This window comes from Peromyscus maniculatus, chromosome 7, assembly GCF_049852395.1.
Source record: "Peromyscus maniculatus bairdii isolate BWxNUB_F1_BW_parent chromosome 7, HU_Pman_BW_mat_3.1, whole genome shotgun sequence".
Taxonomy (NCBI): Eukaryota; Metazoa; Chordata; class Mammalia; order Rodentia; family Cricetidae; genus Peromyscus; species Peromyscus maniculatus.
This window is the reverse complement of record NC_134858.1, coordinates 50681889-50699341: the sequence shown is the minus strand read 5'-3', so window position 1 is coordinate 50699341 and position 17453 is coordinate 50681889. Positions and strand designations below refer to the sequence as shown.

The 17453-nt window shown below is 36.6% G+C and overlaps 1 protein-coding gene across 3 annotated transcripts in view; it reads left to right on the top strand.

The window, feature by feature from the left end:
• The window catches only part of Atm (ATM serine/threonine kinase), a 115985-nt gene that overhangs the window by 22372 nt on the left and 76160 nt on the right, over nucleotides 1–17453 (top strand). For all 3 annotated transcript variants that reach the window (XM_042280942.2, XM_042280946.2, XM_076576281.1), the window contains exons 10-20: nucleotides 346–717; nucleotides 1302–1496; nucleotides 2862–2957; nucleotides 4154–4379; nucleotides 7179–7304; nucleotides 8922–9047; nucleotides 10194–10283; nucleotides 12054–12225; nucleotides 13291–13490; nucleotides 15177–15259; nucleotides 15384–15539. In XM_042280942.2, the coding sequence (XP_042136876.2) occupies nucleotides 346–717; nucleotides 1302–1496; nucleotides 2862–2957; nucleotides 4154–4379; nucleotides 7179–7304; nucleotides 8922–9047; nucleotides 10194–10283; nucleotides 12054–12225; nucleotides 13291–13490; nucleotides 15177–15259; nucleotides 15384–15539 (1842 nt within the window). The remainder of the gene's footprint in view (nucleotides 1–345; nucleotides 718–1301; nucleotides 1497–2861; nucleotides 2958–4153; nucleotides 4380–7178; nucleotides 7305–8921; nucleotides 9048–10193; nucleotides 10284–12053; nucleotides 12226–13290; nucleotides 13491–15176; nucleotides 15260–15383; nucleotides 15540–17453) is intronic.

Below are 17453 nucleotides of genomic sequence, written 5' to 3'. Positions count from 1 at the left end.
GTTGGCAACTTCAGGAGAGGAACTGCTTTGGCACCCAAGAATACAGAACTGGACTTTTGGTGCCTTTCCTTTGTTGGAGATTCTCTAGGAGGGTGGCAGAGAGAGGGATGGAGGGAGGAAGGGAGAGAGGAAGAGAGGGAGAGAGGGCGGAATGGGGCTTTCTGGATCAGCAGGAGTGAGCTGGAGGTTTTAACAGTTATTTTATTTTGAAAACACTATGGAAAAGAGTGAAGATGATACTTTAGTTAGGATACATAAAGGTATATGATTTGTGTATTTGTTTTCTTTTAGGTTGTTAATAGGATTGAAAAAAATTCAGATTGGTTCTTTTTTTTTTCCTTTCAGGTTACAGATTACAACCCAATTAATATCAAAGTATCCTTCCAGTTTACCTAACTGTGAGCTATCTCCATTACTACTGATATTGTACCAGCTTCTGCCTCAACAGCGGCGTGGAGAACGCACCCCACATGTGTTACGATGCCTTATGGAAGTTGCCTTATGTCAAGGCAAAAAATCAAATATAGAAAGCTCTCAGAAGTCAGATTTATTGAAACTATGGATTAAAATTTGGTCTATTGCCTTTCGTGGTATAAGTTCTGAACATACACAGACTGAAAACTTTGGTTTACTTGGGGCCATTATTCAAGGTAGTTTAATTGAACTTGATAGAGAATTCTGGAAGTTATTTACTGGCTCAGCCTGTAAACCTTCAAGGTAGGTTGCATTATATTTACTTCTACATATGCAAACAAGTGTATGTCCCTGATCATTTTTGTAGTTTGTTGCTTCAGTAAAAGATATATCAAATTTTGTTTTGGATGCTTTTGTTGTTTGGCCCAAAATGCTTAATAATACAGAGCATTTTGTTTAGGTTTTTGTAGATAGGGTTTTACTGTATGACTCTGGCTGGCCTCCCCCTCTGGAATCGGCTGGCCTTGAACATAAAGAGATCTGCCTGCTTCTGCTTCCCAAGTGCTGGGATTAAAGAAGTGAGCCACCATGTTTTGCCTTTTTATTTTTTTTTAAGGCCAGTTTTCTTTGAAGGATTATAAAGTTTAAATTTCTTTTACCTATAATTATAATTATTTACTATTCATAAGCATTTTTGTAGTTCTGTAAATTTTTTTCGGATAAAAAAAAATAATCAAGCATTTTCTCAAATGTAACCTTCCTTTTACTACTTTGTAAATGTACCTTGTATTGCCCTGAGCATGGCAGGCTCAGTGGTAAGCAGGATAGCTAAGGCTTCTGCCCCTTGAAGAGCTTGCTTCTAACAGTCGCCTTGCATTGCTTTATAGTCCTTCAGTATGCTGTTTGACTTCGGCACTTAGTATCTGTGTGGTTCCGGATTCAGTGAAAATGGGAACAGAGCAAAGTATGTATGAAGTAAATAGAACTTTTTCTATAAAGGAGTCAATAATGAGATGGCTCTTATTCTACCAGTTAGAGGATGACTTAGAAGACAGCACAGACCCGCCTCCGGTTCTTCAGAGGTAATTGTAGTTTATTGGTGTACTCCTGGGTTCTTGTTTTCTTTTGTCTGTACATATTTACTTGTTTAATTTTACAAGGCTCCCGGTGGTTTCATTTTATACTCATAATGCAGAATTTCCTGAGGTTCTGTCTAAAATTTTGAAGTTATCTGTATCTTTGTGCTGGATTATTTCTAAAATAGAGATTATCTCACTGTAGGATATGGGAGATGTTCATGAAGGATAGACACATAATTCTTTTTAAAAAATTTAGTATATTTATAAAGATTGTTCGTATTTGTGGTATACCATGTAATATTTTGATACATGCATACATTGTAAAATCTTTAAATCAGGGTAAACATATTATCTTTTCAAATAATTGTAATTTACTTACTAGGAACACATTGACTTATTTAAATACACAGTAAATTATTATGATCACCCATTCCATTGTATGCCATCAGAATGTGTTTCTCCCATAATAAATTATACCTATTGTTTTTTTGTTTGCTTGCTTTGGCTGCTTGTTTTTTTGTTTTTTTGAGACAGTGTAACTCTTGCTGGTCTGGCTTGGAGCTCAGTATATAGACCATGCTAGCCTCTGGGGATTCTCCTGCTTCTGCTTCCTGAATGCTAGAATTAAAGGCATGTATCACAACACCTGGTCTGGGGTGTTTCTTTGTAACCTTTTGTGAGCAAGTCCCTAATCTTGTCCTTATTCCTTAATAATCATAATGGGTATCTTCTGGGTGAAATTTGTTACATGAATGATAAGAAAAACAAAGTAGGACTTAAGCCCTAGGAAGGAAGGGCCCATTTTACCTCTCCTTCCTCCAGAGGGTAGAACATCATGCTTTTCCTTTAGTTTATAATCTTTTTTTCTCAGAAATGCTATTGGGTGAGTGGGGCTGGAAAGATGACTCAAGCAATTAAAAGCATGTGGCTGTTCTTCTAGAGGACCAGGGTTTGATTCTTAGCACCCACACGGAAGCTCACAACTGTCTATAACTTCAGTCCCAGGAGATCTTATACCCTCTTCTGGCCTTTGTGGGCACCTGGCACACACACAGTGCAAGACATTGATGCAGGAAAAGCACCCATACACATAAAAATAAAAATATTAAATATTTTTTAAAAAGAAATCCTACTTTTAAAATTATATATAACTTAATTCTAAGTAGAGTTGGAAACAATAGTAGCATTGTTCTAGCCGCTTTAATAAATTCTTTCAAATACTAAGTGATTTTGGACAGATGAAAGCATTTTTAGTTTGGGATCTGATTTTAGGGGTCATAATTTGTAGCTATATATACATGGGTGTTCAAGAATTTCTTTTCTAATGACATGGTCTTTTAAGTAAAGCTTTTCATTTTTCTTTTTTAGTAATTTTCCTCATCTTGTACTAGAGAAAATTCTTGTAAGTCTCACTATGAAAAACTCTAGAGCTGCAATGAAGTTTTTTCAAAGTGTGCCAGAATGGTATGTTATATAAGAAAATATATGTTGTTTTAAGATATAGTATTAATTAGACAGATCGTTCTAGCTGGGTGGGAGCTCTTCTTACTAGTAATTATGATCTAAATTGATCTGACTAAAGAAAAAATCACTATAATTAAGCAGGGAGAGAAGGTTTTTTTTTTTATCAATGATTATAATTTATGTTCTGTAACTTTAGGTGAAGGTTTCAGTTTCATTGCTGTATATTATAACATCTATAACAAGTGTCAGTAGAGGAAAACTAAACAGTTAAGGTGGGAAATTGAGACCATAAAAACTTATGGGAAGTGAGTTTTTAGTAGGGACCCATTTTTTTGTTGCTTGAGTAAAATTTATTAGGTTTAAAAGTGGGCCAGTGAGACAGCTCAACAGGTAAAGGCACCTTCCAGACCTGATGATTGACATGCTGGAAGGAAGAACTGACTCTGGCAAGTCCTTGTTTGGCTTCCCATGTGCATCTGTGGCACACATGTGTCCCCTACAACCACCCCCACCCCCGCAACACACACACACACACACACACACATTCAACCTAACTAGCTACTTGGATGGTGGGGAGGAAAAGAAAACCTGGTGAGAGTTGGATGCAATGATGTCCTGTGGTCCCAACACTGAGGCTGAGGCTAGAGTATCTTGAAATCAGAAGTTTGAGACCATCCTGAGCAGAGTAACTAGAATCAATCCAACCCAATTACTATTAGAGTAAAAACAGCTAAAACCTTGTTTTTAGTTGATTGACTCAAAGACTTAAGTTTGTCCCTGTGACTGAAAATAACTCAGTGATATGAAGATACCCAGTCTCTCTCTCAAAGGCATTAAGTGAAAGAAAAATCACACATTTTGGAAGTAAAAGGTGAAAAGAAGGCAGTGTTTTGGTAGTCACATTCAATTATTGAGTGTTAGTGTCTAATGGTTCTCTGAACTTGCCTTTTAAATTGTAGTGTCTATGTTTTTGTAAGTAAAATTTGCTGTGGAATAATGACATTTTCCAACCTGAATTCAATTTCCTATAAGAGCCCAAAGAAGAAAAAGAAGCATTTGACAGAATAGCTCACAAATTATATGAGCAATCTTTGAATGGTGTAAATGCTTTCTTGATGTTTTTATATGTAATATGTTGCAAATAAGTTGAAAAAGTATTAGATTGTGGTTATTAATCAGTAATCTCACTCTTGAAGTGAACAACACTCCCAAGATAAAGAAGAGCCTTCATTTTCAGAAGTAGAAGAACTATTTCTTCAGACAACTTTTGACAAGATGGATTTTTTAACCACTGTGAAAGAATGTGCTGTAGAAAAATTTCAGCCTAGTGTTGGCTTTTCTGTTCACCAAAATCTCAAGGAATCATTGGATCATTATCTTCTGGGATTATCAGAACAGCTTCTCAATAATTACTCATCTGAGGTGAGATTTCTTAAAAAAAGAATTGGGGTCTATTCTTGAACTTTCATAAACTGTTAGGAAGGAGAATTGGGGGAATGAAAGGCACAAAAGACGAGAAGCCTGGTTTTAAGTGAAGTGCTGGCCCATCTGGAAAAATAGGGAAAATTAGCATGGAGGAAGGAAAATAATCTTGAGATAGTCTGTCCCAGGAATTCTCTAGACAAGAGTTCTTTGTGTAGGTTACTGGGAATAGTGCTGGCATGAGTCTTAAGAATTCCAGGACAGAATGAACAAACTGGTATAAATGAAGAAAATTTTAGTCACAAAAAAAGAAAAACCTAGTAGATCTGTTACATTTGAAGCAAGTGGAATGATTTTTAAAGGTATGGAATGGACTGACTAGTAGTTGTCCAGTTATTAGAGGTCACTTAAGGATTTCTTTTATCTTTGTAATATCACAAATTCATACATGTTATTCTCTTGTAAAATACCATTTCTTCCTGTGTATGGTGAATATCTATCCTGTTCCATGTATTTTGAGGGCCACATGTTACATTTGTTGTAACACCTTATGCGCACTCAGCCACAGTGGGTTTTCCACCTGTGAGTATAAGTATTTGGGTGTAGTGGAGCATACCTTTGATCCCAGCACTTGGGAAGCAGAGATAGGTGGATCTCTAGTTCCAAAAGCTAGTTCCAGGACAGCCAGGGAAGCCCTCTCTGGAAAAACCAAAAACAGCAGGGTGTGGTGGTGCACGCCTTTAATTCCAGCACTTGGAAGGCAGAGGCAGGTGAATCTCTGAGTTTGAGGCCAGCCTGGTCTACAGAGTGAGCTCCAGGTTGTCTAGGGCTACAGAGAGAAACCCTGTCATGAAAAATCACAACAAAAAAGTCACAGTATTTAGTATTAAGGTTTTAAGGATACTTAATTAGTATCTTCTTTGTATTGTGGGTATTTATATGTTTATATATCTCAACTTTTGCTCTAATTTGCTTTAAGGGCATAATAGTTTATTAATCTTTATATCTTCCACAAAGTCTTGCGTTATGTAAAAGACATAATTAAAGTAAATTTGTAAACTCCCCAAAGGAGTGAAATAAGCAGCCAAGGAAAATCACCAGAAGACCAATGGGGCAGTGTGTCTGTTTCTGCTGTCAGTGCCCCTTACTGAGGGACTCGGCTGTCACAGCTGTAGCTAATTCTGTTCTAAAGTAATTTAGTTTTCTGTTGTTTTCCTCTTAGAATGTCATTTCTTATAGGATTGGAACAAAACATGATGATCTTTGATTCTTAAATAACCCTGTAAAGTTGTCTAACCAATGTCTACCAGCAAAAATGTTTTCTGCTAGTCTAGAATCAGTAAAGACTCTTGTTCAGAACATCATTTTTGCTGGAGTCCAGCTCCAACAGGGTTTAGGTCCCAGAGAGGAGGTATGGAGTAGGCAAGGGAGACTGACATGATCTGAGGGTGCATTGGGATAGCTGCTTATTTATTGACAAAAGAGTACACCTTTTATACGCTATAATTGCACACAGAATTAAATCGGAGAAGAGGGGCATATAAACTGGGGTGTGGCTTGTGATCAGGGATTGAGGAAGCTAGCATTGACCTTGACAAGTTAATAGGCACCAGTCATATGTTAATGAAGGGCCACAAGTTCCTCTTGCCAGAGATAAAAATTATTCCTCTTTTAGCAAGCAGGAACTTTCTTCAAGCCCCTGAGGGAATGGGGACTTTTGTCTTATTTTCTGACTTTGGGAAAAAGACTTTCAGAGAATCAAACATTCCATTATAGAATATTGCAGTTTTTTGTATGGCTTAGTTTATCCAAATAGCTAAAAGCTTAAAGTGAGCAAAGCAAAGCTAGACAAATATTAGTGTGAACCTGAGTAGACCATAGGGATTTATAAATCTTGATTATTAAATATACATTATTTATCAAGCATATGTTATTTATCTAAATTTTCTAGCAGTGTGGTGTTAACTTGTGTGGGAGTAGGCAGAGTTAGCACCCTATATGGTTCCATGGTGGCGGGGATTTTTTCCCAAAGAATTTTGTGGAGGCTGCTATTTTATACATTTTCATCCTTCACCAAAGCCTACACAAAATTTCCCAAAGGGAATGGCATAATAGTGAGAATCATTAAAAATGAAAGAAAAAGGGTGCTGGAGATTTGTGATCCACAAATTTGAAACTTTGTCAAGCAGCAATGGTCGCCATGTGGTCCACACCAGTTTTTCTGTGAATCTAGTTTTCGATCATGTTCTAAGTCTTGTTTTTTTTTTTTTTTAAACCCCCTTCAGTACTGGGAATCAAACCTAGGACCTTGTGTTTGTTAGGCAAACGCTCTACTACTGACATGGTCAGCTTTCTACTCATGTTCTAAGACATATGTTTGTTTGCCAGACTTTTCTTTCTTCTTGTGTGTGGCTCCTTGGGAGGAGTAGGAGGAGATATCTTATATGTCTTTAGGAGTAGCTTAGACTATTTGTCATCTTGTGCTAGTTTTTTGGTTTTTTGAGACAGAGTTTCTCTGTGTAGCTTTGTGCCTTTCCTGGAACTCACTTTGGAGACCAGGCTGGCCTCGAACTCACAGAGATCTGCCTACCTCTGCCTCCCAAGTGCTGGGATTCAAGGCGTGCGCCACCACCTCCCGGCCTTGAGCTAGCTTTAAAAGTTACCCTAGAGCAGTCCAGTTTTAACTCTGCTTAATTTTTATTTCTTCATATTGCATGAACTTCTTCCAGAGTCAATTCCAGAGTACAGAGAATTATTTTTATCTAATACTATATTTTTAAATTTGTGATTTATTTTAAGATTACAAGTTCAGAAACACTTGTCCGGTGTTCAAGTCTTTTGGTGGGTGTTCTTGGCTGCTATTGTTACATGGGTGTAATAATGGAAGAGGAAGCATATAAATCAGAATTGTTCCAGAAGGCCAAGGTAGGAAAATTCATACTGGTAAAATTTTAAATGGATTTAAATGAAATGAATTCCTGAAAAATTATGGAAAATAAACTTTTGTATAATTTGAATGTTCCTAATCTGAAAATAGGAAATCTGAAATACTTTAGAACTAGAAAATTTGAGGCCCAGCACAACCACAAAGGTGAAAATTTCTACATCAGTCCTCATATGACAGGTCATAGTCAAGATGTAGACACAGGTTAGCATTGGATGTTTGTAAGATGTTGTCTTTAGTTTTCTGTTGCTGTGATAAAGACTATAACCAAAAGCAACCTGGGGAGGAAAGATGTATTTGGTTTATGACAGAATCATTGAGGAAAGTCAGAGCAGGAACCTGGAGGTGGGAACTGAAGCAGATGCCATGGAGGAATGCTGTTGTGTATTGGCTTGCTCCCCCTGGCTTGCTCACTTTGGTTTCTTACCCAGGACCTGCCCAGGGACGGCATTGCCCACAGCAGACTGGGCCCTTCTACAGCAATGATCAGTCAAGAAAATGCCCTGACAGACTTGTGTATAGATCAGTTTCTCAATTAAGGTCACTCTTTTCACATGACTCTAGCTGGTATCAAGTTGACAAAAAACTAACCAACACAGTTGATTAAACAAATCAGTTTTGTTTTTAAATTTGGGATCTGTCCCAAAGATATCTTGTTATGTATATGTAAATTCTAAATTCTGAGACATTTTTTTTGTCCTGTGTATTTTAGGTAAGAGATGCTCAACATAAATAAACTTTTTCTTTCACTTATACAGTCTAAAAGAAATAGTATGTCCTTCCTTAAGATGTATAATTCTTATAAACCAGTAAATAAGTATGGCAAATGATCTTTATCACAATGTAACCTCATAATATTTATGATATTATTATTATTATTATTATTATTATTATTATTATTATTTTGAGATAAGGTTCCTGACTGTCCGGGAGCTCAAAGAGATCTGCCTGCCTCAGCCTCCCAAATTCTGGGGTTAAAGGTGTGCACCACCTTGCCTGGCTATGCACATTGATTTTTATCTGTACTCTAAAAATTTTTTCCCAAGATGATCTGTAGTGAAGAGTTCTTGATTGGGTATATTAATCAAGTAGGTCCTAAGCTTAAAACTTTCTTAAGCTCTTTGATACTAATATTTGTTATCTGTGGTGGAATTTGCAAAGGGAACAGGGTGTAAGATTATGGTGGGTTATTGTTACTATTTTGTTTGTTGAGACAGGGTCTGACCCTATAGTCCAACCTGCCTGGAACTAAAGATCCAGTACCCTCTGAGCACTGGGATTATAGGTGCATTGCCATGTGTGGCTTGGATTTGTCATTTTCTTTTTGGGTGTTCGTCATTTGTAATCTCATTGCATGACCATGCACACCTTTTTTTTTTTTTTTGGATACAAAGTCTCAGCTTTTAACCTAGGCTGGCCTTGTGATCCTTTTGCCTCAGCCTTTCCCTTGTGCTGGGATCATAGGTGTCAGCCCCCACTCCCAGATTCATGTTCAGTTTGTAAATATATTTAGTTTTGGTTCTTAAATGAAATTTCAAAACAAGAATACTAAGTTGTTATTTTAACTGGAATTTGTCTTTTTCTTTTATTCTAAATAGTCTCTAATGCAATGTGCAGGAGAAAGTATCTCTCTATTTAAAAATAAGACAAATGAGGAATCTAGAATTGGTTCATTGAGAAATGTAATACAACTGTGTACGAGTTGCTTGTGTAAACATACCAAGGTAAGATCATCTTGGTAGTATAGTCTGTTCATGGGGCTTATAATTTAGTGTTATTGAGTTTTTGATCCATTTATAAGTTTATATGCTGATCTGAAATTAAATTGAATGATAAATAAGAGTATTACAAGAATATTAGTTTCTCGTGAAACTTATTTCGTAACTTCATTTTCTTATTTTATATATATGTAACACTACACAGTTGAGTCTTCTATTGCTAGCATGTTTTCATTAATTTGTTGATTCATTGTTAACAATGTGATTTTTCATAATACTATACCATAGGTAATAAGTGCTACAAAGATAATGCCATCCTAGGATGAGCTCAGTCTGTAGAGTGCCAACAAAGATAAATGATATTAGTACAAATCTTGCTTTTACCCTTTTTATCTTAGGTAACATTTGGTAGAAAAAAATGCTGCTGTGTATAATCCTTCTTTTGATTTTGTACAGGCCTGTTGTGGTAGCTAAATGATGCCAGCATGTTGCTAATAATTGGAACAGTCTTTGAAAACTAGTACATAAGCAACTTAATATTCATAGTATATAGTTTTGGTTTTCTAATATGCTTTCCTGTATTTTTATATAAGTGTGGAAGGCATGAAATGAAAGAGGGAGCCTCACAGTCAATTGCTTATTATGTTTAGGATCAGTAGTTGGTATTTTAGTGATGCCTCAACACAAAGACATGTACTTCATATATCATTTCCTTAAGAAAAGAGATTAGGCTGTAATTGCTATTCTGGGTACTTTCTAGTTCACTACTCTCTTGAAATGGACTCAATAAGTCCTTAAGTCCTTCTTTTTTTTTTTTTTTTTGGTTTTTTTTTTTTTGGTTTTTTTTTTTTTTTTTTCGAGACAGGGTTTCTCTGTGTCGTTTTGGTGCCTGTCCTGGAACTCGCTCTGTAGACCAGGCTGGCCTCAAAGTCACAGAGATCCGCTTGGCTCTGCCTCCCAAGTGCTGAGATGAAAGGTGTGTGCTACCATCACCTGGCAAGTCCTTGTTCTTAAAAAAAGAAAGATGGTAGTGTACCTCAACTTGTAATTTGGCCTCAGTTCTGAACTCATTCAAGATAAGAGAAAATTATTTTTACCAAAAATCCATATTTGTTTTATTTATTATTGTTTGGATCTTTGTTTAAATTACAGCATAATCCACACAAGATTGTGTCGGGCTTTTTCCTACGATTGTTAACATCAAAGCTTATGAATGACATTGCAGATATTTGTAAAAGTTTAGTAAGTATGAATCCTTTTTTACTAATAAATTTCATTGATTCGGAGATGCAGTTAAAATTATATATACATATATATGTGAGAGAGGGGGAGGTTGAGTAAGCACAAGCAAGCTGGCACATTTGTACCACAGTTTATGTGGAAGTCAGAGGACGATTCTTGGGAATGGATTCTTATCTGTCATTTTCTGGGGTCCAGTGATTGAACTCAGGATGTCAGGCCTGTATGCAAAAGCCTCTACCATTGACCCATCTTGCTGGTCCTAATTTGTATATTTTTGTTGAAATAGCTAATGAATAAATATGTATCTCATGGTATATAGCATGAGATGTTGGATTTTTTTAAATAAATGTAGCCTTTAATAAGCTTATTGCATTAAGGAGGACATGTATTTAATTTCTTCTTAGTAGCAGTATCTGGCCTTGAATATTTGACAATTATACTGCCTAAGTCTTGCAAGCAGCCTGCTTAGGGACTTAAACCCCTATGTCTGCCATATCCATCTGCTCTTACTGAACATTTCAAGTCATTTTTCCCTTCTAACCAAAAGTTCTGCCGCAGAGACTTCTGCATTTCTATTTTGTCTTCTTGTATTTGTGCACTTGAAAGGATGCAAGAAAGGGACTCAGTTGTTCAAAGGAATGTGTAAGACTTTCAGGGAGCGTGTGTTTTATGATAAGATCTTAGTTGTGTTGCCAAGTATTGCCTTGAACTCTAGGCACAAATGATTCTTTTCTTCCAGGTATCCAAAGAGGTGGGACTACAGGCAGATGCCTCCATGTCTTTTAATTTTAATTTTGATGGATATTGTTATTGTCCCACAAGATAGTCCTAATAATTGATATTTTTTTTGTGCTTTGATCAATTTCTGGTGTTCAGTTTTAAAAGTTTTATTAAATGTTGCAAAGTATAGTTGTTGTTTTTTTACTCTTTTTGAGGGTGCCTGCCATCCAGCTCCCAAATAAATCATACACGGAGGCTATTATTACTTATGAATGCCTGGCCTTAGCTTGGCTTAGTTTCTAGCCAGCTTTCCTTATCTTTTGCCCATCTATCTTTTGCCTCTAGGCTTTTCCTTTTCTCTAACTTCTCTATATCTTACTCTGTTGCTTGCTGTGTTGCTGGGTGGTTGGCCCCTGTAGTCCTCCTCCTTCTCTGGCTGTTTCATTTCCTCTCATCCCAGATTTCTCCTCCTATATATTTTCTCTGCCTCCCAGCCATGCATATCCTTTCTCCTGCCTTGTTATTGGATGTTCATGTCTTTATTAGACCATCAGGTGTTTTAGACAGGCACAGTAACACAGCTTCACAGAGTTAAACAAATGCAACATAAACAAAGTAGCACCCCTTAAAATAATATTCTACTACATATAGTTCTGTATGTCTGTGGGCATACAGAGTGGTGCTCAAATGTTTAAATACAATATGGAATGGCTGCTAGACTTTTTTATTACATTCATTTATTTTATGCCTATGTGTGGGCACATGTGTCACAGTGAACGTGTGAAAGAAAAATTACTGGAATCTCTTCTTTCCTAACGTGGATCCCAGGGATTCAACTCAGGTCAGCAGGCATGGCAGCAAGTGCCTTTATCCCATGAGCCATCTTACTGGCCCATGATAGTTTTTAATATAAGAAATTATTTTTAAAGTTTTATTATTACCCTGTTATCTAAACAGATTCCAGTTTATATATTCACTTCCTACAATATGATGCATTAGTGTGTTTCTGAAAGAGGTTAAAAACAGCATCTTTGTTTCTTCTTTCTAAAGGCATCCTGTATGAAAAAGCCATTTGAGTATGGAGAAGTACATTCAGTGAAAGATGATGCTGATGAAAATCTAATGGAAGCACAGGGTCCATCATTCACAAGTCTGTTTAGTGATCACTCTGCTAGTACTGTGAGTGATGCAAATGATGCTGGAGAGAACCAGAGTACTGTTGGTAAATAAGTGTTTTCTGTTTGGGGTTCCTCTTACCACTTTATATGAATTTGTCACTGTAAAGGACCTCATTGAAAAGAACTTTAGTGATAATTTCATTTCCCTTAGGTATAGTCTACTTAGATTGTTCTTTTTCTGTACATTTAAATTTTTTTTTTTTAATGGAGACAGAATTTTACTATGTAGTACTGTCTTGGAACTCATTATGTAGACCAGGCTGGCCTACAAACTCAAAAAGATCCACCTGCCTCTGCCTTCCAAGTGCTGGGATTCAAAGTGTGTGGCACCATGCCCTGGCATTTAAAATATATATATTATTGTTTTTATTATTTTTTGTGTTGGTGTGTCTTAATGTGAGCACACATGTGGAGGTTGAAGGACAGTGTTCCAGGAGGCAGTTCTCTCCTTCCACTGTGGGCCGTGCGTTCTGGGTTTCAAACTCAGTTTTGTCGGCTGTGTGCAAGCCTTCCTACTTGCTGAGTCAACTTCACTGTTCCTCCTTACTACACGTTAAATCACTCTCATTTTAAAAGTCAGGTTTATCAGTTTCTTATTTTATTCATGAAAGAATTTAAAATAGTTTAAAGAAAAACTCCATGATAGATATGGAAAGTGGGAGGATGTTTTAGATCAGTGTGGAATGCTGTGGGAAATTCTGTATGTCAAATTGCTCTGATTGGTCAATAAATAAAACACTGATTGACCAGTGGCCAGGCAGGAAGTATAGGCGGGACTAACAGAGAGGAGAATTCTGGGAAGTGGAAGGCTGAGTGATGGAGACACTGCCAGCTGCCGCCATGACAAGCAGCATGTGAAGATGCTGCTAAGCTACGAGCCACGTGGCAAGGTATAGATTTACAGAAAAGGATTAATTTAAGATGTAAGAACTGGATAGCTAGAAGCCTGAGCCATTAGGCCAAACAGTTGAAACAGTCTCTGTGTTTACTCAGTCGGGTCAAAGAGCTGTGGGCCAAGCAGGAAAACTCTAGCTACAGTGGAAGGATGTTTGAGGTTGCTCAGTCTACTGTGCCCCTCTCTTAATGTTAACGAGTGCCTTTTGTTTTAGGTGCCATGAATCCTTTAACTGCCGACTACCTGTCAAAGCAAGATCATCTTCTTTTAGACATGCTCAGGTTCTTGTGCTTGTGTGTAACTGCATCTCAGAGCAACACTGTGTCTTTTAGAGCAGCTGATGTTAGAAGAAAGCTGTTACTGCTACTTGATTCTAGCACACTAGATCTTACTAAATCCCTCCACCTACATATGGTGAGTCTAGAGGAATGAAGAAGCTTTTTGATTTTGTCTGGTGTTGCCAAAAATGTAATGGTTGGATATGTATGGTAACTTTGAAGGCTTTTTTTTTTTTTAAGATAAATCTGAGATTAGTTATAAAATATATTCTGCATGTATGTGTGTATGTGTTTCCCAGACTGGGCTGAAGCAGTCTGACTGGATTAATGGGGTAATAGGTATATGCTATCATGCCTAGATTTCACATTTTTTTTTCACATGCTATGAAAAGAACTGAAGTTGAGGCTGAAAGCAATGAAACTTGGGTGCATTTTGAATATTATTCCCTGTAATTATTGTGATTGATTATAGACTGGAACAGGAAATGTCTTTGAGACAGGTTCTCACTGGCTGGCCTGGGCTAAACAGTCTTCCTTCCAAGTGCTGAGATTATGAGTGTAATCGACAGTCAGCAAAAAGGTCTTGACTGTAAAAATAATTCATAACGTAGAATTTGAGGTCTGAGTGTAGCTTTTGAACTAATGCTACTAATATATACCTTCAGTTTCAATTCATGACTTTATGGCTTAATATCCCCCCCCCCATTTGTAGCTCCTTTGTTTGTGTTTACAAGACAAAATGAAAAACCCTACCTTCCCACAAATAAGTAATTTATTTATTTACTCAGTAACCTTTCTATTGAACTAATTTCTTGTCATGTGGAACATGTCCTTACCTTATTCCCAGTGAACATGTGGAAATAGCTCCTGGCCCATTGAGTGTCTTCTGGGTGTGTTCAAGGTTATAGCCTTTGTTTGCTAAACCAGCAGACATACCTGGTGCATACCTAACCATGGAATGCAATCTTTTGTCATGGATGTCTTGAACATGCACAGGTATCCTCTAATCGAAATGGGTTTCGTTGTATCTTGTTGGGACCCTTGGTTCCATTCCTCACAAATACTCTAGTAAAGTTTTACCCTGACTTGTGGGAAGGGTTATATGCTTTTCTTGAAGCTTTGATGTTTAAAATCACTTAACATTCTCAGTAACATTACATATGACTCACATATGAGGTATTAAAGAGGATTTAACAAGTTCTTTGTTAGTATATAAGATGTATCTCTTAGAATAGATAATACTGGAAAATTATTAACACCTCTGAGAAATTGATTGCTTATTTATAACTACCATTATAAATTTTACTTATAACAGCTCTTTGTGTGTATAGAAACACATGGTTACAAAGTTGCCATGGTAAGTAGGTAGGTTAGGATACTTTACTTCTCAGGATTATCTTTCCTTCCCAGAATTCAATAGTTTTTCACCATTGAACTTAGCATTATTCTGAGAGTATCGCGACATTTCAGATTCTTTGTCTCTTAACTGCGGTGGTGACAGTAATGGTCATTTATTGAATTCCAGCAGTAGACGTTCTTGTTTCTACTCCTATGTCACATGACCAGATAATTGATAGATCCCCATTTTACAGGTGAGAGTATAGGCTCTCCACGGCATACGGTCAGGATTTTTAACCATTTTAAGTTAAGGCTGCTGTGCTGAGCTTTGAATCTAGTATTTGATTTTAAAGATATTATATGCTGTGTTTACAAATTGACGGCTCTGTGCATGTTTGAATTTGTTTGTATATGCTTTTAAAAGTAAGTGGTCTGTGGGTAAAGCTGGCTTTTTTTTTTTTTTAATCTTTTTAAACCACCTTAGTACTTAGTGCTTCTGAAGGATCTCCCTGGAAGAGAACATTCGTTGCCAATGGAAGATGTTGTTGAACTTCTGAAACCATTATCGTAAGAAATGAAAGCCGTGTTGTATTATGCTCACTTTAAATTTAATTATAATTATAATTATATAAATTTAATTATAAACTGACATGTTCTTGTACCCTTATAACAAAAACCATTTCTACCACAGCCTTGTATGTTCTCTGTATCGTCGCGACCAAGATGTTTGTAAAACAATTTTAAGCCACGTCCTTCCTATAGTGACAAACCTAAGTCAGGGCAGTGTGGACACTGAGAGCACAAGGAATGCCCAAGGACAGTTCCTGACAGTGATTGGAGCTTTTTGGTAGGCATAAGTCTCTTTCCCTACTTTTGGATGCAGATCTCAATCTGTACATTAGTGACTTTTTCCCTGATTATCTTGTGTAACTTTCTGCATCTTTAACAATAGCATAACATAATCTGTCTTCTTCTTTTTTAATGTGCATGTCTGTGAATGTTTGCTTGTGTGAGTGTGGGTACATGTGTATCACTGCACTCCTACAACTTTGGGTGTCAGTCCTCACTTTCTACTGTTTGAGGCAAGTACTATGTGTGCTACTGTATATACCAAGCTACGAGGCCCACAAGTTCTTCCCTTTTCTGCTTTACATCTTGTTGTATGCATGCTGAGATGACATATGGATGCTGCTGCATCTTACATTACTTGAGTTCTGGAGATCCAGACTCTGGTTTTCACACTTCCATGGCACGTACTTCATCTGTTGAGCCCTTTCCCCAGCTCTCTCTTCCATTCCCTAATTGAAAAGCTACATTGTGTTTATAAGGTTTTGTTTTCTAAAGTGTTTCACATATGGCCCTGTAAATTGTGGATCACATATAACTTGACATGTGTGATGTATAAAAAATGCAATAATCCTAAACAAATTGAGTCGTTGGTGATCCATATGAACCAACTGGCTTTGTCACTGTTTATTTCACTCATAGTCTCACAATTAAAACATCTTTTTAACATTTTATTTATGTGTGTGGGAAAGTCTGAGCACATGCCATGGTGCACATGTGCAAGTTAGTAGGAGTCAGTTTGTCTCCTACTATGTGGGTCTCAGGGATCGAACTCAGGTCCAGCAGGTACTTTTACACCCTGAGTCATTGCGCTGGCCCAACAATAACATATTTGGTACTTACAGGACATCACATACATGTAACTTAGATGCCTCATTCTGTTAGATTAATAAGGACTTTTCTAAGTCGACATAGAACATACATTTTTTAAAGATGTATTTATTATGTATACAGTGTTCTGCCTGCATGTATGCCTTCATACCAGAAGAGGGTGTCAGATTCCATTAAAGATGGTTGTGAGCCACTACATCGTTGCTGGGAATTGAACTCAAGGACCTCTGGAAGAGCAGTCAGTGCTCTTAACCTCTGAGCCGTCTCTCCAGCCCCAGAACATAGATTTTTAAATCTATGTTATAATGACCAAAACTTAAAGGTTATTCTGTTTATCTTCAGTTTACTATAGCTGAAATGTGTTAGTTCCAAGATACAAAACAAATGTACATCAGTGTGAATTTCTTTTTATTTAGCTTGAATTTTAGGGAAGATTAATATACTGTTGTGCTTCTTACAATGAGAAATAATTTTTTTTTTATTTTATTTTATTTTTTTATTTATTTTTTTTTTTTCCATCACAGGCAATTTATTTTGTTCTATTCATTCACAGTTAATACAGAAAATACTTGGAAACATTTCCATATAATGTTTGACACAGAAATCATCAAATAGAAGTATACAATGTTGACAGGAGGCAGTACATTTATAATTTATAACCCCAAATGTATTTATAAATTAGAAATGGAAAGATCTACAAATGAAATTATGAAGGTTCACCAAAGTCATTTAATCTGTCAGTTTCTCATTCATTTTTATGTCTTAATAATATTCTATTGTATGAATAAGCCACATTTTATTTCTCTCCAGTATTTGATAGCTATTTGAGTTGTTTTAACTTTTTTACTATTAGCAACACACTGCTGTAAACCTTCATGTACATGTTTCATAGGTGCACATTTTCAGTAGTTTGAGGATATATTCCTAAGGGTAGAATTGTTGAGTAACAGAGTAACAATGTTTTGCATTTTGACCAACCACCAAACTGTTTTGCCAAAGTGGCACACCATTTTACAATCTCACCAAATCCTTGTTTTTAAGGCTCTGATTTTTGTACAAAAGCATTCAATCATTCTGTCAGACC